The 18,172-nt window shown below is 41.4% G+C and overlaps 1 protein-coding gene across 2 annotated transcripts in view; it reads left to right on the top strand.

Moving 5' to 3' along the window:
* Positions 1 to 1,153: 1,153 nt before the first annotated feature.
* CASP7 (caspase 7) overlaps positions 1,154 to 18,172 on the top strand; it is a 37,793-nt gene continuing 20,774 nt past the window's right edge. For both annotated transcript variants that reach the window (XM_042457073.1, XM_042457072.1), the window contains exons 1-2: positions 1,154 to 1,237; positions 5,531 to 5,649. In XM_042457073.1, the coding sequence (XP_042313007.1) occupies positions 5,531 to 5,649 (119 nt within the window). In that variant the 5' untranslated portion in view covers positions 1,154 to 1,237. The remainder of the gene's footprint in view (positions 1,238 to 5,530; positions 5,650 to 18,172) is intronic.

Genomic DNA, 18,172 nt, shown 5'->3' with positions numbered 1-18,172 from the left:
ATGGTTTCTTTTCTTCTGTAACCTATTAAAGAAATTCTTGTAAGAATTTTGTTTTTTTACAATACCATTTTTATTCAGTCTTCAAAGTATCAGAGTGGTAGTTCTTTGTGGGTTTTTCAGGCTATGTGGCCATGTTCTATAAGAGTTTATTCCTGATGTTTCGCCAGCATCTGGGGCTGGCATCTTCAGAGAATGAACACAGTGGTGTTTGTTTGTTTGTTTGTTTGGGTAACATTTTATAAACAGTGCTGAACTATAAACTCATAAACGTGATTGGTTAGTTGGTTTTTAGAGACGAATGCCCAAAGGCGGCAAACTTCAGCAAAGATTAAATTCCAGTACCTAGGCTGCACTGGAGACCAGGGTTCAAATACCCACTTGGTCATGGAAAGCTACTGTCACAGACTCTCAGCCTCAGAAAACCTTGTGATAGGGTCACATTCAATCAGAAAGTCACACATTCTCAGCCTCAGAAAACTTCACAATGGGTTCATTTTAAATCAGAAAGTCACACACTCTCAGCCTCAGAAAATCTTGTGATGGGTTTGGTTTAAGTTGACAAGTCACATGCTCTCAGCCTCAGAAAACCTTGTTTTAGGGTCACTTTAAATCAGAAAGTCACACGCTCTCAGCCTCAGAAAACTTCACGATGGCTTCACTTTAAATTTCCAAGTCACACGCTCTCAACCCCTGAAAAAAATCCTCACAATGATGAGTTCATTTTAAATTGGCAAGTCACACACTCTCAGCCTCCACAAAACCTGCCCAAGAACAAAAGTGCAGAATGACACACTTTGACACCAATTCAGATGCCAGGCCTCGACGCTGTGCAAATCTTTTTGAGACAATCCAGACTTCTGATAGTGATAGTGACCCCCACCACCACACACACAGAGCACTACAAATCCCAGAACTGCATGGCATTGGGGCCTTATTTCTGCCCTGGAGACATAAAGCTGAAGCACGTGGCAAAGTCAAGCCAGAGGCTTCTCTCAGAGGGGCCTATATGTTGTAATCTTTATCTAGTAGGCCTCGCATCCCACAAAATGGCGCCCCAGGGGCCTTGTTTCCCTTAGCCTCTGGAGGCGGGAGGCTTCGGGGCAGGGAGGGCAGGGCCAGGGACTAGGCAGCCTCCTTTTGCTTTTGCTTTCGCTTCCCCTTCCCTTCCACGTAACGGAGCCCTGGGGGAGCAGCAGCAGCAGCAGCAGCAGCAGGACTTCCTAGCCAAGGCTTTGAGGCAAGTATTCCCCCCGCTACACTAAAGAAGCCTCACAAAACTATAGTCCCCAGGATTCAAGATTAGGACACCAGAGTCTCCTTCTCCAAGTTTGGGAAGTATTATATTTATACTATAAGTCCAAAAACACGCTATTGTAGAAATAATCCACTTTGAGACCGCTTTAACTGCCCTGGCTCAGTGCTAGGGAATCCTGGGAACTGTAGTTTTGGGAGGCATTTAGCCTTCTCTGACAGAGAGAGCTCTGGTGCCACAATGAGCTACAATTCCCAGGATTCCCTAGCACTGAGCCCAAGGCAGTTAAAGCAGTTTCAAACTGGATTGTTTCTGCAGTGTGTCTTGGACAATATATATATATATATATGCTTTCCAAACCCAGTGAATGAGACTCTGTTGTCCTAATCTTGAATCCTAGGGACTGTGGTTTTTGTGAGGCATTTAGCCCTTCTCTGTCGGGTATAGCTCTGGTGCCACAATGAACTACAATTCCCAGGATTCCCTAGCATTGAGCCAGTCTCAAACTGCATTATTATAAGTTTTGGACTTATAGTATAAATATAATACTTTCCAGACCTTGTGAATGAGATACTCTGATATCCCAATCTTCTTCTTCTTCCTATTACTATTATTATTATATTGATATTGTGGTTTTATATGGGGAGCAATTTTAGTGATGTTTTCAGCATTTTGTATGTGTTTATCTCAATCTTATACTGTTTTAATTTGGTCAGTAATTTCCAATCTCAGGTGTCCAAAACCTCTGGGAACCACTGGATGATTTTAACTATTTTTTACATTCTTACTGTAATTTGTTTTAATTGTCTTCTGAGCTGCCTTGGGTCCCTTTTTTGGGGGGAAAGGCAGCCTAAAAACGAAATAAATATATTACTATTATCATCATCATCATTATTATTTTCCCAGCAGATAATGGACCGCAAATTAAGTCGTTTCTATGCTGGCAGGATTTCGCATGACAGGGATGCTGTTTGGTTTTTGTTTTAAAGAGTTTTAAACTTTAAATTTTAATGATGTAATGTTTTTAATTGTTTGAATTGTTTCATTGTTTTTTAAACTTATATTTTGCATGTTTTACCGTGTTTTCACTTGGACTGTTTTAGATTTGTAAGCCGCCTTGAGTCCCTGTACTGGGAGGAAGGTGGGATATAAATAAACATAGTAATAAGAACAACAACAACAACTATAATAATAATAATAATAAAGCAGACACAAATCCTCCTTGCATATCTTCCCTGAGGCCTTGCCATTCAACAACAGAACAATACACACATTAACATGGAAATCAACACTCCTAACCTAGAGTCACACAGTGTGTATGTATGTATGTATGTATGTATGTATATATAGCACTCATTTCCATGCCAGCATTCTCTGAAGATGCTGGTGAAAACGTCAGGAATAAACTCTTCTAGAACATGGACACACAGTCCGAAAAACCCACAAAAAACTATTATTGTTGTTATTATTTATCCCACTGTTGTCCACTGCAGCAGCACCAGCTTTCTCCTGTTCTAGACTTGCCATTTTTGCTCTCTGCAAGCAGTGGTAAAAAACATTGCCTGCTGTCAAACAAAACATGCTCATCTTCTCTTGAGGGTGACCACATGTCCTCATTGCAAAGAAGGACAAGGCCCTGTAAAAATGGAGGACATTCTTGAGCAAAATGGAGGACCTGCCCAAATAAAAGCTCAAAACACTCGTAGAAATGTAAATTCATACTACTTTGTCATGCTCAAAAGGGAGGACATTTTGGAATTCCTCCTGGACAGAAGGTGGAAATGGAGGACAGGTCCTGCAAAAGGAGGCCGTCAAGTCACTGTGATTCTGTCAGCATTAATGGGGCATCTACACTGTAGAAGTAACACAGTTTGACGCCACTTTAAGTGCTGTCGCTCCATCCTATGGAATCTGGGGATTTGTAGTTTTACGAGGTCGACTTCCTTGCCAAAGAGTGCTGGTGACTCACAAATCCCAGGATTCTGTAGGATGGAGCCATGGCAGTTAAAGTGGTATCAAATTGCATTGTTTCTACAGTGCAAATGCACCCTAAATCCAGGGAGACCAGACGTCTTCCTTTTCCATGACCTGTCCTACATTTCAACTTTCTGTCCTGGAGGAATTCCAAAACATCCTCCATTTTGAGCATGAGTAAGAAGCATGAATTTACATTCTTATGAGTGTTATTAGCTTTTATTTGGTCAGGCTCTACATTTTTCTTGCCTGTCCTACATTTTGCGGTGCCTTGTCCTCCTTTGCAGTTATGACATCTGGTCACGCCGCCTAAATCCCCTCCTAGGAGAACGTAGCTTGGTAAATTTCAGCCTTTGGGCAGCTGCCAGATGGCACAGCTGCAGCTTATCTCATTGCTGGTGTCTGCTGACCTGTGCAGTTTTTTGCCTGTTATGCAGAAGTTTAAAATGCTAGGGAGAAAAAAAAATATTTATTTAATTTTGTACCCGTGTTCTCCATCATGGTGTTTGTTTGTGTTATCTGCTTCCACGTCTGTAGATCTTTTGCAGTGATCACGGGTGGTCAGACTTCATCCTCTGTTCCCTTATCTGTTGGAGTTCCCCAGGGCTCTGTTCTGGGTCCCCTTCTGTTTTCTCTCTACACACTGTCCTTAGGAAAACTCATTAGCTCTTTTGGCTTTTCCTACCATCTGTATGCCGATGACACCCAGCTGTATCTTTCCGCCCCCGACCTTTCTCCAAGGCTTGAACAGCAAGTTTTGTCTTGCCTCACAGCTGTCTCGCAGTGGATGAGCCATCGGCGTTTGAAGCTCAACATGTCCAAGACAGAGCTTCTTGTCTTTCCTCCTAAGCCCACCCTACAACTCTCCTTTCTGTCTCTGTGGACAACATTTCTATTCAACCAGTCCAGCAAGCCCGCAGTCTTGGTTTTATCTTTGACTCTTCTCTGTCGTGTATCCCTCAGATCCAAACCACAGCCAAGGCTTGTCAATTCTTTTTGTACAATATCGCTAAAATCCGACCATATCTCTCCGCCTCTACTGCCAAGATCCTGGTCCATGCCCTAGTGGTCTCACGACTTGATTACTGTAACATCCTCCTGGCTGGGCTTCCTCTTTCTCACCTCTGTCCTTTAATCTCTGTCCAGCATTCAGCTGCACGCATTATCACTTCCACCCACCGCTCTGACCACATCTCTCCTGTGTTGGCATCCCTTCACTGGCTCCCCCTCCCTTTCTGTATTCAGTGCAAGTTCCTGCTGTCAACGTTTAAAGCCCTCCATGGACTGGCCCCTCCTTACTTATCAGACCTTCTTTCTCCTCACCTTCCCACCAGGATCCTCCGTTCTGGTAGTCAAGGTCTGCTGTCCCAGCCCAGGATTTCCTCTGCCCCATCCCAGATTCACCCCTTTTCACTTGCTGCCCCTCACTCCTGGAACCTTCTTCCCCCACAAGCAAGAGCCATCACTTCTTTAACCAGCTTCAAAACGGAGTTGAAGACCATCCTGTTCAGAGAAGCCTTCCCAGCCATTGCATAATTGTCGCTCACTATTTGATGTTCTTTTGGTGCCTGTTTATCAAACCATTTCCTGTATTGCTATGTACTGTATATGCATTATCCTACTTGAGAGTATGTATTTTCCCTGGAAAATGATTAACCATCCATTATGAAGCCAAGCCCTCCCTCCAGTCCATCTGCCTTGGTCCAGGCCTTGGAGGTAGAGAGGAACTGCTGGACCTCTTACCCTTTCCCTCCACCACTTCTTTCTCTTTTTGTGTCATGTCTTTTTAGATTGTAAGCCCGAGGGCAGGGATCTGTCTAACTAAAAAGATAGCATGTACAGCGCTGTGTAAATTTACAGCGCTTCATAAATAAAGGTTAATAATAATAATAATAATAATAATAATAATAATAATACAAGGAAGAGGGGTTTTGTCTCTCACACTTGCATATCCAGCCCACCTTGTGCATTTTGGAAACTATATTCTAGGGTTTTGATGTATGTAGAGAGATCTTGAACCATCTTTGAGACCAACTGAAAGAAAGAAGTTAGCCACATGAACCTTGGTAGACTAAAGTCTACTTCCTTGAATGCATCTCTTTAGTTTTAAATTCAAAAGCAAAATTTGAGCACCTGAAATCAGAGTATAAAATTTTCAGGAACACTGAAATGGTATGAAATTTCTTTCAGTTCTAGTATCAAAGTTATTTAATTCTAAATGGGAAAATAGGTGGTTAAAAGCTAATGACATTTTATGAGTGTTGAGTAGGAATGTTGAATTCTGTCATTTGTTTATCCAAATAGATGGCAGAAAACATTTCTGATGCTGTGTCACGACAGATGGATGAATATGAAGAAAGAGGCTCTGGTGATGAAGTAGATGCAAAACCGACCAGGGAGGATCGATTCTCAATCTTTCCAAAGTAAAAAAAAGAAAACGTTTATTTTGTCAAACTCCTGTGCATGCTTTTGTCTCATTGCTTTGGCACACTGTGTGTGAATAAACCATTCTTTGGAGGCTAGATTTCATATTTACTCTAGATCCACTGAAAGCATTATAACAGGAAAACATACTTCCAAAAATGTTTTTCATATTTACCCTTAATTTCATATACAATATAATCTCATTTTTGTGAACTACACAACACATAGGAAAGTTCTATTTACATAACATTAGATAATCAAAGGACAACATACTGTACTTGGAATGTTGATTCATACAAAATACATGTTGGTGAACACTTTTATTAAGCTCACTAGAAGTTACATTGTGTAGTGGTTTGAGTGTTGGACTAGGATTCTGGAGAACAGGGTTTGAAAGGGTTTTCATGGCTGAGTCGTGAAAACCAACTAGGCAAGTCACATTCTCTCAGCCTCAGAGGAAGCCAAAAGCAAACCTCCTCTGAACAAATCGTGCCAAGAAACCCCATGATAGCTTCACCTGAGAGTAGCCATAAATCAGAAATGACTAGAAGGCATTACAACAACCACGTTCCTGTTACAAAGTTCAAATCATATATTGCATTCACACATTGTCCTGCAGATGTTGCTGGACTGCAACTCCCAACTATCCTAATCTAGCCAGTGATCAGTGATTATGAGAGTTGCAGTTCAATGACATCCACCCCTTTTGCATGCTTGCATTACAGCTTCATTAAGAGAATATACTTCTGGAGCTTAAAAGCACAGATTTGAAACCTGAGGTTATGAGAATATTTGGATGACTATCTATCTGTTCCTCCCAACTTTTAAAAAACCTTGTGTGTTCTGAAATGACCACTGATTTGCCATTATCTTCATCTGATGTATAGTTGGCCTATTAAAATCAAATTAGATAGGCAGGTACAATGAACAGCTTTTTTCTATATTGCCTCTATAAATTTAAAGGTCTTTCTGAAAAGAGATATATTTAGCTTTTTTCCTGATGGAGTTTTAAATGGCATTCAAAAGCCTTTTGATTTCTTTCTACCTTTGGTTAAAATTATAGGCTGAATTTTTAACTACAGCTGCACTCTGCTTTGAATCCAAACATCTTTTTAGGAAGTTTAAGGGCGGAACAGACTGTTGCAAAAGGGCGGATTGGGGCTGCCCCAGCACTGCTCAGCCTGGTGGCACAGCAACTACATGCCACAGCTCTAAGCCAGCCTGGAGCCGGCCCAAATAAAAGCAGAAATGATCTGCTCCTAAAAAGCCACCTGAGGCGGCCCAGCCAAAACCCCAGGGCAGCTTCAAGCTGTTGCATGTGGTGTGTAAATGCTGTGCCCCCAAAGCGTCTTGAAGCCCCTCATGTCAGGTTGGCCAGGGTGGCCTCCAGACATCTTGGGGGCATGCGGCACCTAAACGCCATGCCCCCAAGACACACAGAAGCCAGCATTACCAGCTGGTTGTTCCAGCCCTTAGTCTGCATTTAAAATTGTTTTATTCTGTTGTTCAAATTGTACAGTTACTGATGTGTTTTTAATAATATTTCTATTAATATTTTAAAATAAATAATAATAAAAATATAATAATAATAATAAATTATTTATTTATATACCACTTTTCCTCGAGATCAAAGCGGTTCACATTTGATAAAACTATGACATGTGTCATAATACAATATAAAAACAGTTAAAAACATTCAGTTACAATTACAACTATTCAATAGAATTATCTAAAAACAACAATTTAAATAATCAAAACTGTAAACTATCAAGTATCTTAATCTAATAGGGGAGTACTTTCTCTAAAGAGAGTCGGGGGGTATGCTTGCTGGAAGAGATAGGTTTGCAATGCCTTTTTAAAGGCTTCCAATGTACCGCTAAGGCGGATCTCTTCTGGGAGTACGTTCCAAAAAGTAGGCGCTGTCGATGTGTAAGCTCTTTGATGGGTTGTTGCCAGTCTCACCCTAGGGTGTTCAAGTAGCAATTTCCCCGTTGTTCTAAGGGTGCAGGGCGGATTGTGTAGGGAGAGGCATTCCCTCAAGTAACTCGGGCCCAAGCCATGTAGGGCTTTAAAGGTAATAACCAACACTTTGTACTGGGACCGGAAGCGAATTGGCAGCCAGTGAAGGGATTTTAACACAGGTGTTATATGATCCGACCTAGATGTACTCATGACCAATTTGGCTGCAGCATTTTGAATCAGCTGAAGCTTCCGAACCTGGTACAAAGGTAGCCCCATGTAGAGCGCATTACAGAAATCCAAACGAGAGGTTACCAGTGCAATGTACTACAGTTTCTAGGTCCTTTCGATCCAAAACAATAAAAAGAACATGCATTTAAAATTCCATACATACATATGATCCGTACACATCCATTTACATCCATCTTCTATATTATCTAATCCATTTTACTATTTTTTCTTCTATACTTAACTTCCCCTACTAGTAGTACTCAATGGTATAACTATTTTTTCTAAACTGGTCTTAAATTGTCATATATAAAGTCTAATCTAATTCTAACTTAATAAAAGGATTAATAATTTATCATCCTCCTATATATATATATATAGTCCATTAATTCAGCAAATCATTTTTATCAATAGATCCCATTAATCACTTACATATTCCATTATCTGTTTCCAATTTTTTACATATTTCCCTAATTTTTCATTTCTGATAAGACAAGTCAATTTATCCAATTTTGCCATCTCTAGTAGCTTTAATAACCATTCTTCTGTTGGTGGTGCTAAACATTCTTTCCATTTTTGAGCCATTAGTAACCTACCCACTCCTGTCATATAGTAAATCACTCTAGTATTTTTTTATTAATTTCTTCATCAATCATTCCTAATAAATATACTTCTTGTTTCATTTGAAATTTGAAATTTAAAATTTTCTCAATTATTTGATGCATGCAGCTCCAAAACACTTATGCATTTTTTTAATGATACTGATTTTAAGATACCTTTGGAAAACTTTTGTTTATAAATCCTTAAAATAAATACAGTTCACCCTCTGTATCCACAGATTATTTATCCATGGATTCAAGCATCCAAGTATTGAAAATATTTTTTAAAAGTATAAATTCCAAATGGCAAACCTTGATTTTGCCATTTTATGTAAGGGACACTATTTTAGTATGGCATTGTATTTAATGGGACTTGAGCATCCTGTGGTTTTGGTATCCATGGCAGGGTTCTGGAACCAACCCCCAGTTGATACTAAGGGCCCATTCTAAATGAAAGGCTTCTACTTTTTAGGTAGATGGGAGACCTAACAAGGAGAGGGACAATAAAGCTTTCAGTTACTATGTAGAAGGAAGAACTATGGCCTGTAGTCCATGCTCTACATAGTAGCTGTTGCTCTTGGCTCATAGACTACCTATGGCTAGCTCATGCCAGCAAACAACCCTGTTCTTATCAATCACATGAGTTTACAGGAACCAGGTGCTTTCCCCACAAATGTGTTTGCTAGCAAGGGAGGAAATAGGTTTGCTACTGTACACAATCTCTTTCTTTGCCTTTTTTTCTTCTTCTCTAAGGTGATCTGGGAAATGGATAGGAACAAGAGGGATGATGTGTTGATAGTTACATTCTTATACAGTGGGCCCTTGATTTCCACTGGAGTTTGGTTTTAGGACTCCTGTGGATACCAAATGCAGGAGCATAGAAATTGTGTCGCTTTTATAAAATGCATAAATATATACAGCGCGCCTGCTCCATACGTGGGTGTACCATATGCGGCTTCTACTTTATGCGGAAGCTGCACTGCAATACAAGTAATGGTGTATGCACCTGTGGTGCATGCGCCCCACACCACCACAAGCATTAGCTCCATTCTATTGAATGGGGCTCAATTTTATGTGGTATTTGCCTTACCGGGGGGGGGGGGGACGGATCCATGTGTAAGGCAAGGCAGCACAGTTTTTAAACCGTGAATGGTTGAATCCATAGATAATGAATCCATGGATATGGAGGGCTGACTGTATTAACCTGATGTTGTATTCAATATATATGGGCATCTGTGGTCCTCCTCATGATGCTGAGTTGCAGTTACTAGCATCTCTTGATGCTGGCTATGATGGCTAACGCTGCTAAGAATTCAAGGCCAATAATATCTGTGTGGCCAGAGCTGCCAACCCTTGGTTTAGAGGTTAAAGTGTTATGGCCTGTATCCTATTTAACTCCCCTTAGAGAAGACTCATTTAATCAACAAATTTAGTGTTATATTTCTCTGGAAATGTAATCAGAAGGTTTTAAACTATTTTTTCAAAAAGAATCGCTTACAATTAGCCATCCATAACATCCCCAACTAGATGCTAACAAATGACCTGTACACTGTCCTCGCTTCCCCTATTTCCTCCCCTTCAGTAGTAACCATCTTTTCCATCCCCTGTGGCAGAAGTGAGCAAAGTGCAAACTCCCACATATGGTTGGACTGCACTTCCCAGAAGTGCTTCCTGCTTGTTGTGCTGGCAAGGGTTCATGGGAGTTCCAGCATGGCAGTGTCTGGAGGACTGCACTTTCCCCACCCGTGTTCTATGGTTTTATCAAATATGTTTCTTCCGGTGAGCAGTCCTTTTATTTCGGGGGAATAGTGCTTGAAAAAGTTAGAAGTAAGGGAGATGGAGGAGCAAATTCATTATATATCCCTGTTTTTGTCTCTGATATATGTCTCAAGAAAGACATATACAGTGGGCCCTCTCCTTAAACAGGGGATCCGTTCTGGATCCCCCCGCATAAGGGAAAATCCGCCTATACTTGAGCCCCATAGGAAATAATGGGGCTCATGCATGTGGCGGAGTGCATGCGCCATTGTTTCCCTCCCCAAGTGGTTTCCATGTAAGCTACGTAAAATGCGTCCACGCAAGGCGTGAGCACACTGTACAGTCAGCTCTTAGTATCCACAGGGGATCTATTCTGGACCCCTGCGGATACCAAAATCCTGGATGCTCAGATTACCTTGTCCCCAATGGTGGCACATGCACAATCCTGCACCACCATTGGGGACAAAGGGATGGGTGGGTGAGCTGCGTGGAGGGGGGTCAACGTGGGACTCCCAGCATGCCGATGGGAGGGAAGTGGTGAGCATGGGGAAAGGGAGCCCTGACTAATCTGCTCCCCGACAGGTGACAGTGTGCCCTGTAAGCCACTTGTCTGCTCCTCCTTGCTCTACGGTGGTGGTGACCTCCTGGTCCCCCTACTGGCAGAGGGCTCCTCGGAAGAGAGGGAGAAAGAGGGAAGGATGGCAGCCCTGCCCACTGCAATCAGCACCGCTGCTGCCGCCACCTCCCTTGGCAACCTTCTCCCCCTGCCAGAATGGAAGGAGGCCAGACTCAGAAGAAGAGACCAGCAGGAGGCAGAGAAGGGGGTCACCAAAGGAGGTCGCCGAGGGCAGCAGGCAGGGTTTCCTCCCTTCCGAGGAGTTCTCTACCAGGAGGGGGATGCAGGAGGTCACTGCCGGAGAACAAAGAGGAGCAGGCAAGTGGCTTCCAGGGCACACTGTCGTCCGGAGGGGAGTAGAGAGGTCAGGGCTTTCCTCCCCTCTCTTGCCACTGCTCTCCTGTCAGCCCACTGGAAGTCTTGCATTGACCCCACCCCACAGCCCTCCCACCTTACCATTCCTTTGTCCCTAATGGCGGCGTAGTCTCATCCATGTGCCACTATTGGGGACAACGCAGACTAGCTGTCCACAGACACTCAAATCTGCGTATGGCAAGTCTGTGTATACCGAGGAAGGACTGTATACAAATGTCAGGCGAGGTCCCTTATTGCATACTATCTTGACCTCTAGAGAGGCTGCAGAATAAAACCAATGAGGACACTGAAAATTCCCAGTACACTGTGTCACTGCCCATAAAGTGGTTCTTGTAGAGCAAAGAAGCTAGAAAGGGAGACTAAAGCAAATTAATGTTTCATTAATCAAGAGGTTTGTCACTAGAAGTTTAAATCTAATTATTGGATTATTATGACAACTATCTGTGTTAATTGGCCTACCCTGCGGCAGGACATATATGTTATCAGCAACAGTCTTGTGACTGGCCAGTGTTAATAATGTAAATGTCCTCATCAGCACTTTCTGCATTTTAATTGCTTCCTGGATTCATTTTTTGCATCTTCCATCTCTGTTAACTAGTAACTGTGTTAATTATTAATTAATACGTGCACACATAACAGTCACACAAAACTGAAATTACAGATACAGTAATAATCTGTGTATTTGATGAAGTAGTTCATAGTCCACAAATGCTTATTTTATTATTGTTAATCTATATTTTAGAGGAAGAAACAGGCAAAACTACCTCTGAGTATTCCTTCCTTAAGAAAACCCTATTATGAGGTTCATGGGGTCGCCATACGTCAATGGAAACTTGAAGGCACATACACACACAGTCTATCTATTGTTCTTGCTTGAAGTAGAATGAAAAATATTAGTGCTCTATTTTTATACCAGTCTTAAAATACCTTAGTTTTGTTTTTTCTAAGGAAATTAATTTTAAGAAACCTATATATGTAAATCCCACTAGATGGCAGACAGAGACAATTTTTGCTTGTTAGATACCCATATAGTGAGCCAAATGATATCTTTGAGATACAATTCCTCTTTACTTGTCACATGTAAACAGTAGTTGCTTGGTCCAGGGATGGAAACATGTCCCCCAGTTAATGTTAGACCAGGTTACATCAATGCCCTTCTCCCCAGTAGCCAGCAACAAGGAGTTATAGAACAGGTTGCCCACAATACTGAGGTTAGTGTATTACAGCTCTTGATATTCTTGAAACGGCAGTGTCCAAAAGATAGTGGTGGTGGTGGTGCTGGTGGTGATGATAGTTAGGAAATGGGGAAGATTACTGTATTAATTCCATTTTTATCTAATTTCAGTACATGTCATAATTACTACATGCTTGAGTATCCCTTATCTGAAATGCTTGGGACCAGAAGTGTTTTGTATTTTGGATTATTTCAGATTTTAGAATATTTGCATATATATAGTGAGATATTTTAGAGATGAGACCCAAGTCTAAGCATGAAATGTATAGACATAGCCTGGAGGTAATTTTTACACAATATTCTTAATACTTGTCCTCATGAAGCAAGAGTTTGGGTACACTGAACTATCAGAAAGCAAAGGTGTCACTATCTCAGCCACCTATGGGAACAATTTAGAATTTTTGAGTATTTCAGATGTCCAGATAAGGGATACTCAGGTTGTGCTTTATTTAGAAATCAACAAATCCGTTGTATGTTTTCTGGGACACACAACACAAATATCCTAGCATAATTAAAGATTGAAACAAATGGGCAAAATCCAGTTTTAGTCCCATCCAGAGGGAATTCAGTGGAAAGTTAATGGGACATGAATAAATGGTGATTAACAACTCCTGTTCAGTTCAGTAGGTGTATTCTAGCTGGGACAAAAACCAGTGTGTGTTGTGTTGCAGCCTATGAAGCCCATGAAGAACATTTATCAAGTCATGAACTTTAGAAATTTTATGTCATAAGTAAATTACATTATTAATCAGACTAGCTTAAGCTCATCTTGTTCCAGGCAAAATAGCAGTGGAACAGAGACACGCCATGTTTTGTCACAATAATCGGCAGGCCATATTCTGTATTTATCCAAGTATATTTAAATCAATAGGAATTACATAGGAAGAATTGTCTTTAGATTGTGGCCCATATGTTGACTGTGACATATGTTGAACAACCACTGATACGCCTCATGCTGCAGTTCTAAATATACTTAAGAAATAAATTATTTTAAGGCAACAGGACTTTTGCCTCAGTAATGCTGATGTCTTCTTTGCTATCATTTTTGCACCAAGATAATATACAGTCTACAGTCTATTTTCTCATTTTTGACTGCTGCCTTTTATTTTTCTTACCATTAACTATTTTAGGTGAAGAAAATAAATGTTTTTTAATTTTTTATTAAATTTTAAAAACACTACACAGTCATAAAATACCATAACATACATTATCAAAGGAATTTCCACCACAACATACATCATCTCCTACTTTACATTAACATTCTATCGTTATTTAATCTAATTGATCTATTTGGCGATGGCAGCCATCCACTGCTTCCCTCTTTCTATTCCATCAACTCCATAACTTTCTTTATTCCTTTCTCTGTTACCTTCCTCCTCAAATACCCGCTCTTCCCTTTTCCTCTCTTCCTTTCTTTCTTTCTTTCTTTCTTTCTTTCTTTCTTCTTTCTCTTCTTCCTCTCCATTCTCTTTCCCTTTATTTCATTTTCAAATCCTCTCATTCACCCTCAGTTCATTAACGCAATGCATTAACTCTTCAACTCTCTTACTCTTCCCAATTCACTTACTCTGACCTTCAATCATTTTCTTATACTCTCTACATTCGTACATTACTTCCTTTCCATCATCTGCCAATTTGTCTTTCCCTCTATTGTTGACTTTCTATCACTAATACGTATTGCAAATTAAATGTTAAATAATTTATTATCTGTATTGTGTAACATTGCCCTGGAATCTGATTGTATTACGTATAGGCATTAAAATATTTTGTGCAGATAAATAAATTAGGCCCATCTGTGCTGACTGTATATACTCATGTATAAGTATGGAAAAATTGACCCAAAAAACTTGAGTTGACTTATCCACGAGTCAATGGTCAATGTAACTACTGTACTTTCTCTCTCTCTCTCTCTCTCTCTCTCTCTCACACACACACACACACACACACACAACCATCCCCTAGTAAAAGGCAGGAGTTTAACTCCCTTCTGCTCTCTCATTCATCTAGCCTTTAATATAAGCACGTCATGCCTGCCTGAATTTTTTAAGTTCTTAGGCATTGTTTTCCTATGCTTCAGCCTTTACATGCCCTTAAGTTTTACCCTCGACTTATCCACCAGTTATATCAAAATCCATTATTTTGGCCCCAAAACCTGCCCTTGACTTATCTATGAGATCGACTTAAAGTCAAGTATATGTGGTGAGTACACACTAAGCTGACAATTTTGTTGTACCTGTAACATGGGCACACATCTCCTTGCATAAATGTACAAAAATCTTAAAAACTGAGAATACATGTGTGGTGTGTCATCCATGTCACACTCTATAGCAGTAGTCTATAGGCATTCTACAGAGACAGCTCTCACCAAGATCTCGAATGACCTTTTACAGGCCAAGGCTAATGGCCTTTACTCTGTTCTCATCCTTCTCGATTTGTCTGCAGCCTTTGACACCGTTGATCACTGTCTTCTAGTTGACATACTCTCTGACCTTGGGTTCTCAGACTCTGTTCTTGACTGGTTTAGATCTTATTTGTCTGGAAGATCTTTTGCAGTAGTTTCAGGTGGTCAGACTTCTTCTCCTGTTCCCTTATCTGTTGGAGTTCCCCAGGGCTCTGTTCTGGGTCCCTTTCTGTTTTCTCTCTACACACTGTCCTTAGGAAAACTCATTAGCTCTTTTGGCTTTTCCTACCATCTGTATGCCGATGACACCCAGCTGTATCTTTCCGCCCCCGACCTTTCTCCAAGGCTTGAACAGCAAGTTTCGTCTTGCCTCACAGCTGTCTCGCAGTGGATGAGCCATCGGCGTTTGAAGCTCAACATGTCCAAGACAGAGCTTCTTGTCTTTCCTCCTAAGCCCACCCTTCAACACTCCTTTTCTGACTCTGTGGACAACATTTCTATTCAACCAGTCCAGCAAGCCCGCAGTCTTGGTTTTATCTTTGACTCTTCTCTGTCATGTATCCCTCAGATCCAGACCACAGCCAAGGCTTGTCGGTTCTTTTTGTACAATATCGCTAAATTCCGACCTTATCTCTCCGCCTCTACTGCCAAGATCCTGGTCCATGCCCTAGTGGCCTCACGACTTGATTACTGTAACCTCCTGGCTGGGCTTCCTCTTTCTCACCTCCGTCCTTTAATCTCTGTCCAGCATTCAGCTGCACGCATTATCACTTCCACCCACCGCTCTGACCACATCTCTCCTGTGTTGGCATCCCTTCACTGGCTCCCCCTCCCTTTCCGCATTCAGTATAAGCTCCTGCTGTCCACGTTTAAAGCCCTCCATGGACTGGCCCCTCCCTACTTATCAGACCTTCTTTCTCCTCACCTTTCCACTCGGACCCTCCGTTCTGGTAGTCAAGGTCTGCTGTCTCAGCCCAGGATTTCCTCTGCCCCATCCCAGATTCGCCCCTTTTCACTCGCTGCCCCTCACTCCTGGAACCTTCTTCCCCCACAAGCAAGAGCCATCACTTCTTTAACCAGCTTCAAAACGGAGTTGAAGACCATCTTGTTCAGGGCAGCGTTCCCAGGCATTGCATAATTGTCACTTGCTGTTTGATGTTCTCTTGTTGCCTGTTTTATTGAATCATTTCCTGTTTTGCTATGTATTTTATATGTATTATGCTACTAGAGAGGCCCCTTCCCCACCACCACTCCCTTTATGTCGTGTGTTTTTAGATTGTAAGCCTGAGGGCAGGGAACCGTCCAATTAAAAAGATTGTATGTACAGCACTGTGTAAATTTACAGCGCTTTATAAATAAAGGTTAATAATAATAATAAAATAGTCTCCAAAATGTGCTCTTTAAGGGATTTTGGATTTCAGCTCCCAGAATCTCAGAGTATTGTCCAACATGACTGAGGTTTCTGGGAGCAGAAGTCCAAAATCTCTTAAAGGGCATAGTTTGGGGACCACTGCTCTATAGGTTACTCCCATTTGAAAAATGAGACATGTGCTCCTGCTGCCTCCAAACAGTATACAGAAATCCAAGTTTGATGAGTGTGTGAACCTTAAGCCCATTTATGTCCAGTGACTTTGCTATAACATATTAATACTCATTGGCCAGTATTCAGTTGTGTCGTTCCACTAGCCCAGATGATGTTTCACTCATAGTATCTAATTCTGGATCATAAGCAAACAGGAAATCCAGCCAGTTTCTAGCTGTGTTGTCCGTTTCATATGCAATAGCATGTTTCTTGTTAACTGCCCTCGAGTCCATCCCAACTCATGGTGAACTTTTGTATGAGACATCGCCAAGCGCCTCTGTCCTCCACTGCTCTGCATAGGTCCTACAGATTCAGGTCCAAAACATTCACTCCAGTTGAGACCACTTTAACCGTCCTGGATCAATGCTAGGGAATTGTGTGTAGTTTTGTGACACATTTAACCTTCTTTGTCAGAGAGCTCTGGTGTCACAATAAACTGCAAGTCCCAGGATTCCCTAGCAGTGTCCCGAGTCAGTTAAAGCTGTCTCAAACTGGATTGTTTCTGCAGTGTGTTTTGGACCTCAGACCTGTAACCTCCCTGAGTATATATCTGGCATGCTGCCTTCCACTCTTTCTACTATCCTCTAACTTTCCTATGATTATTGTATTTTCTAATGAGTCAAGCCTTCTCATGATGTGGCCAAAGTACCACAGCCTCAATTTGATGATCTTGGCTTCCAGTGAGAGTTCAGGCTTGATAAGTTTGAGGACTCATTTGTTTGTCTTTTTGGTATCCTCGGCATGTTATCCTCCACACTCTTTTCCAGCATCACATCTCAAACAAATTGATTTTCTTCTTGTCTGCTATTTTTACTTTCCAGCGCCCACATACATACATAGAAATGGGGAATACAATGGCCTGAATGAGTCTAAGTTTAGTGCTCAGTTACATATCTTTAGGATCTTGTATAATTCTTTCATAGCTGCCCTTCCCATTCCTAGTCTTCTTCTGATTTCTTGATTGTAGTCTCTGTTCTGGTCAGTGTTTGGTCCTAGGTATGGGAACTATTTAACTAATATAGGCGCTGTATAGACGAGCTCTATCGGGCGGCGTCTTTATGTGCAAGGGGCGGCGCTTCCTGACGCACCTTGCCCCTCGCACATAACGAGGGTGTAAAAATGGCAGTTCCCTATACACATGGGCGCTGCCATTTTGACGTGACAGACGCCTAGCATCCGCACATCTCAGTGCCTTTATGACGCTGCAAATGTGCCATTGGCTCCTTGCAGCGTCATAATGGCACCGCAGAAAGAAGCCACTTTTTGCGGCTTCTTTTTGTTGCACGAGGGAGCCATGTGTCATGTGGTTACAAATGAGGGCAGCTGGAGACCGCCCTTTTGGGTGGTCTGTATCCCGCCATAATTTCCTCATTGTCTAAATTGAATTTATGTAGATTCTCTGTGGTCATTATTTTGTTTTCTTTATGATCAGCAGTAAGCCTGTCTTTGCACTTTCTTTGACCTTCTTTAATAATTGCTCAAGTCTGTGATGCTTTCCACTAGTATTACGGTGTCATCTGCATATCTTACATAGTATATGTTCCTTCCTCCTATCTTCCCTCCTTCTTCTTCTGCGTGTAAACCTGATATTTTCTACATACAACTTTAACATGTAGGGAGATAAAATGTAGCCTTGCCTAACCCATTTGCCAATCGGGAACCTGTTTTTTCTATATTCTGTTTTTTCTATATTCTGTCCTAAGTACAGATTTCTCATCAGTACTATCAGATGTAGGGGCACTCCTATTTCTTTAAGAGCCATTTAGCTTT

This window comes from Sceloporus undulatus, chromosome 3, assembly GCF_019175285.1.
Source record: "Sceloporus undulatus isolate JIND9_A2432 ecotype Alabama chromosome 3, SceUnd_v1.1, whole genome shotgun sequence".
Classification (NCBI taxonomy): Eukaryota; Metazoa; Chordata; class Lepidosauria; order Squamata; family Phrynosomatidae; genus Sceloporus; species Sceloporus undulatus.
Note: the sequence above shows the minus strand (reverse complement) of the source record. Positions and strands in the feature narration are given on the sequence as shown.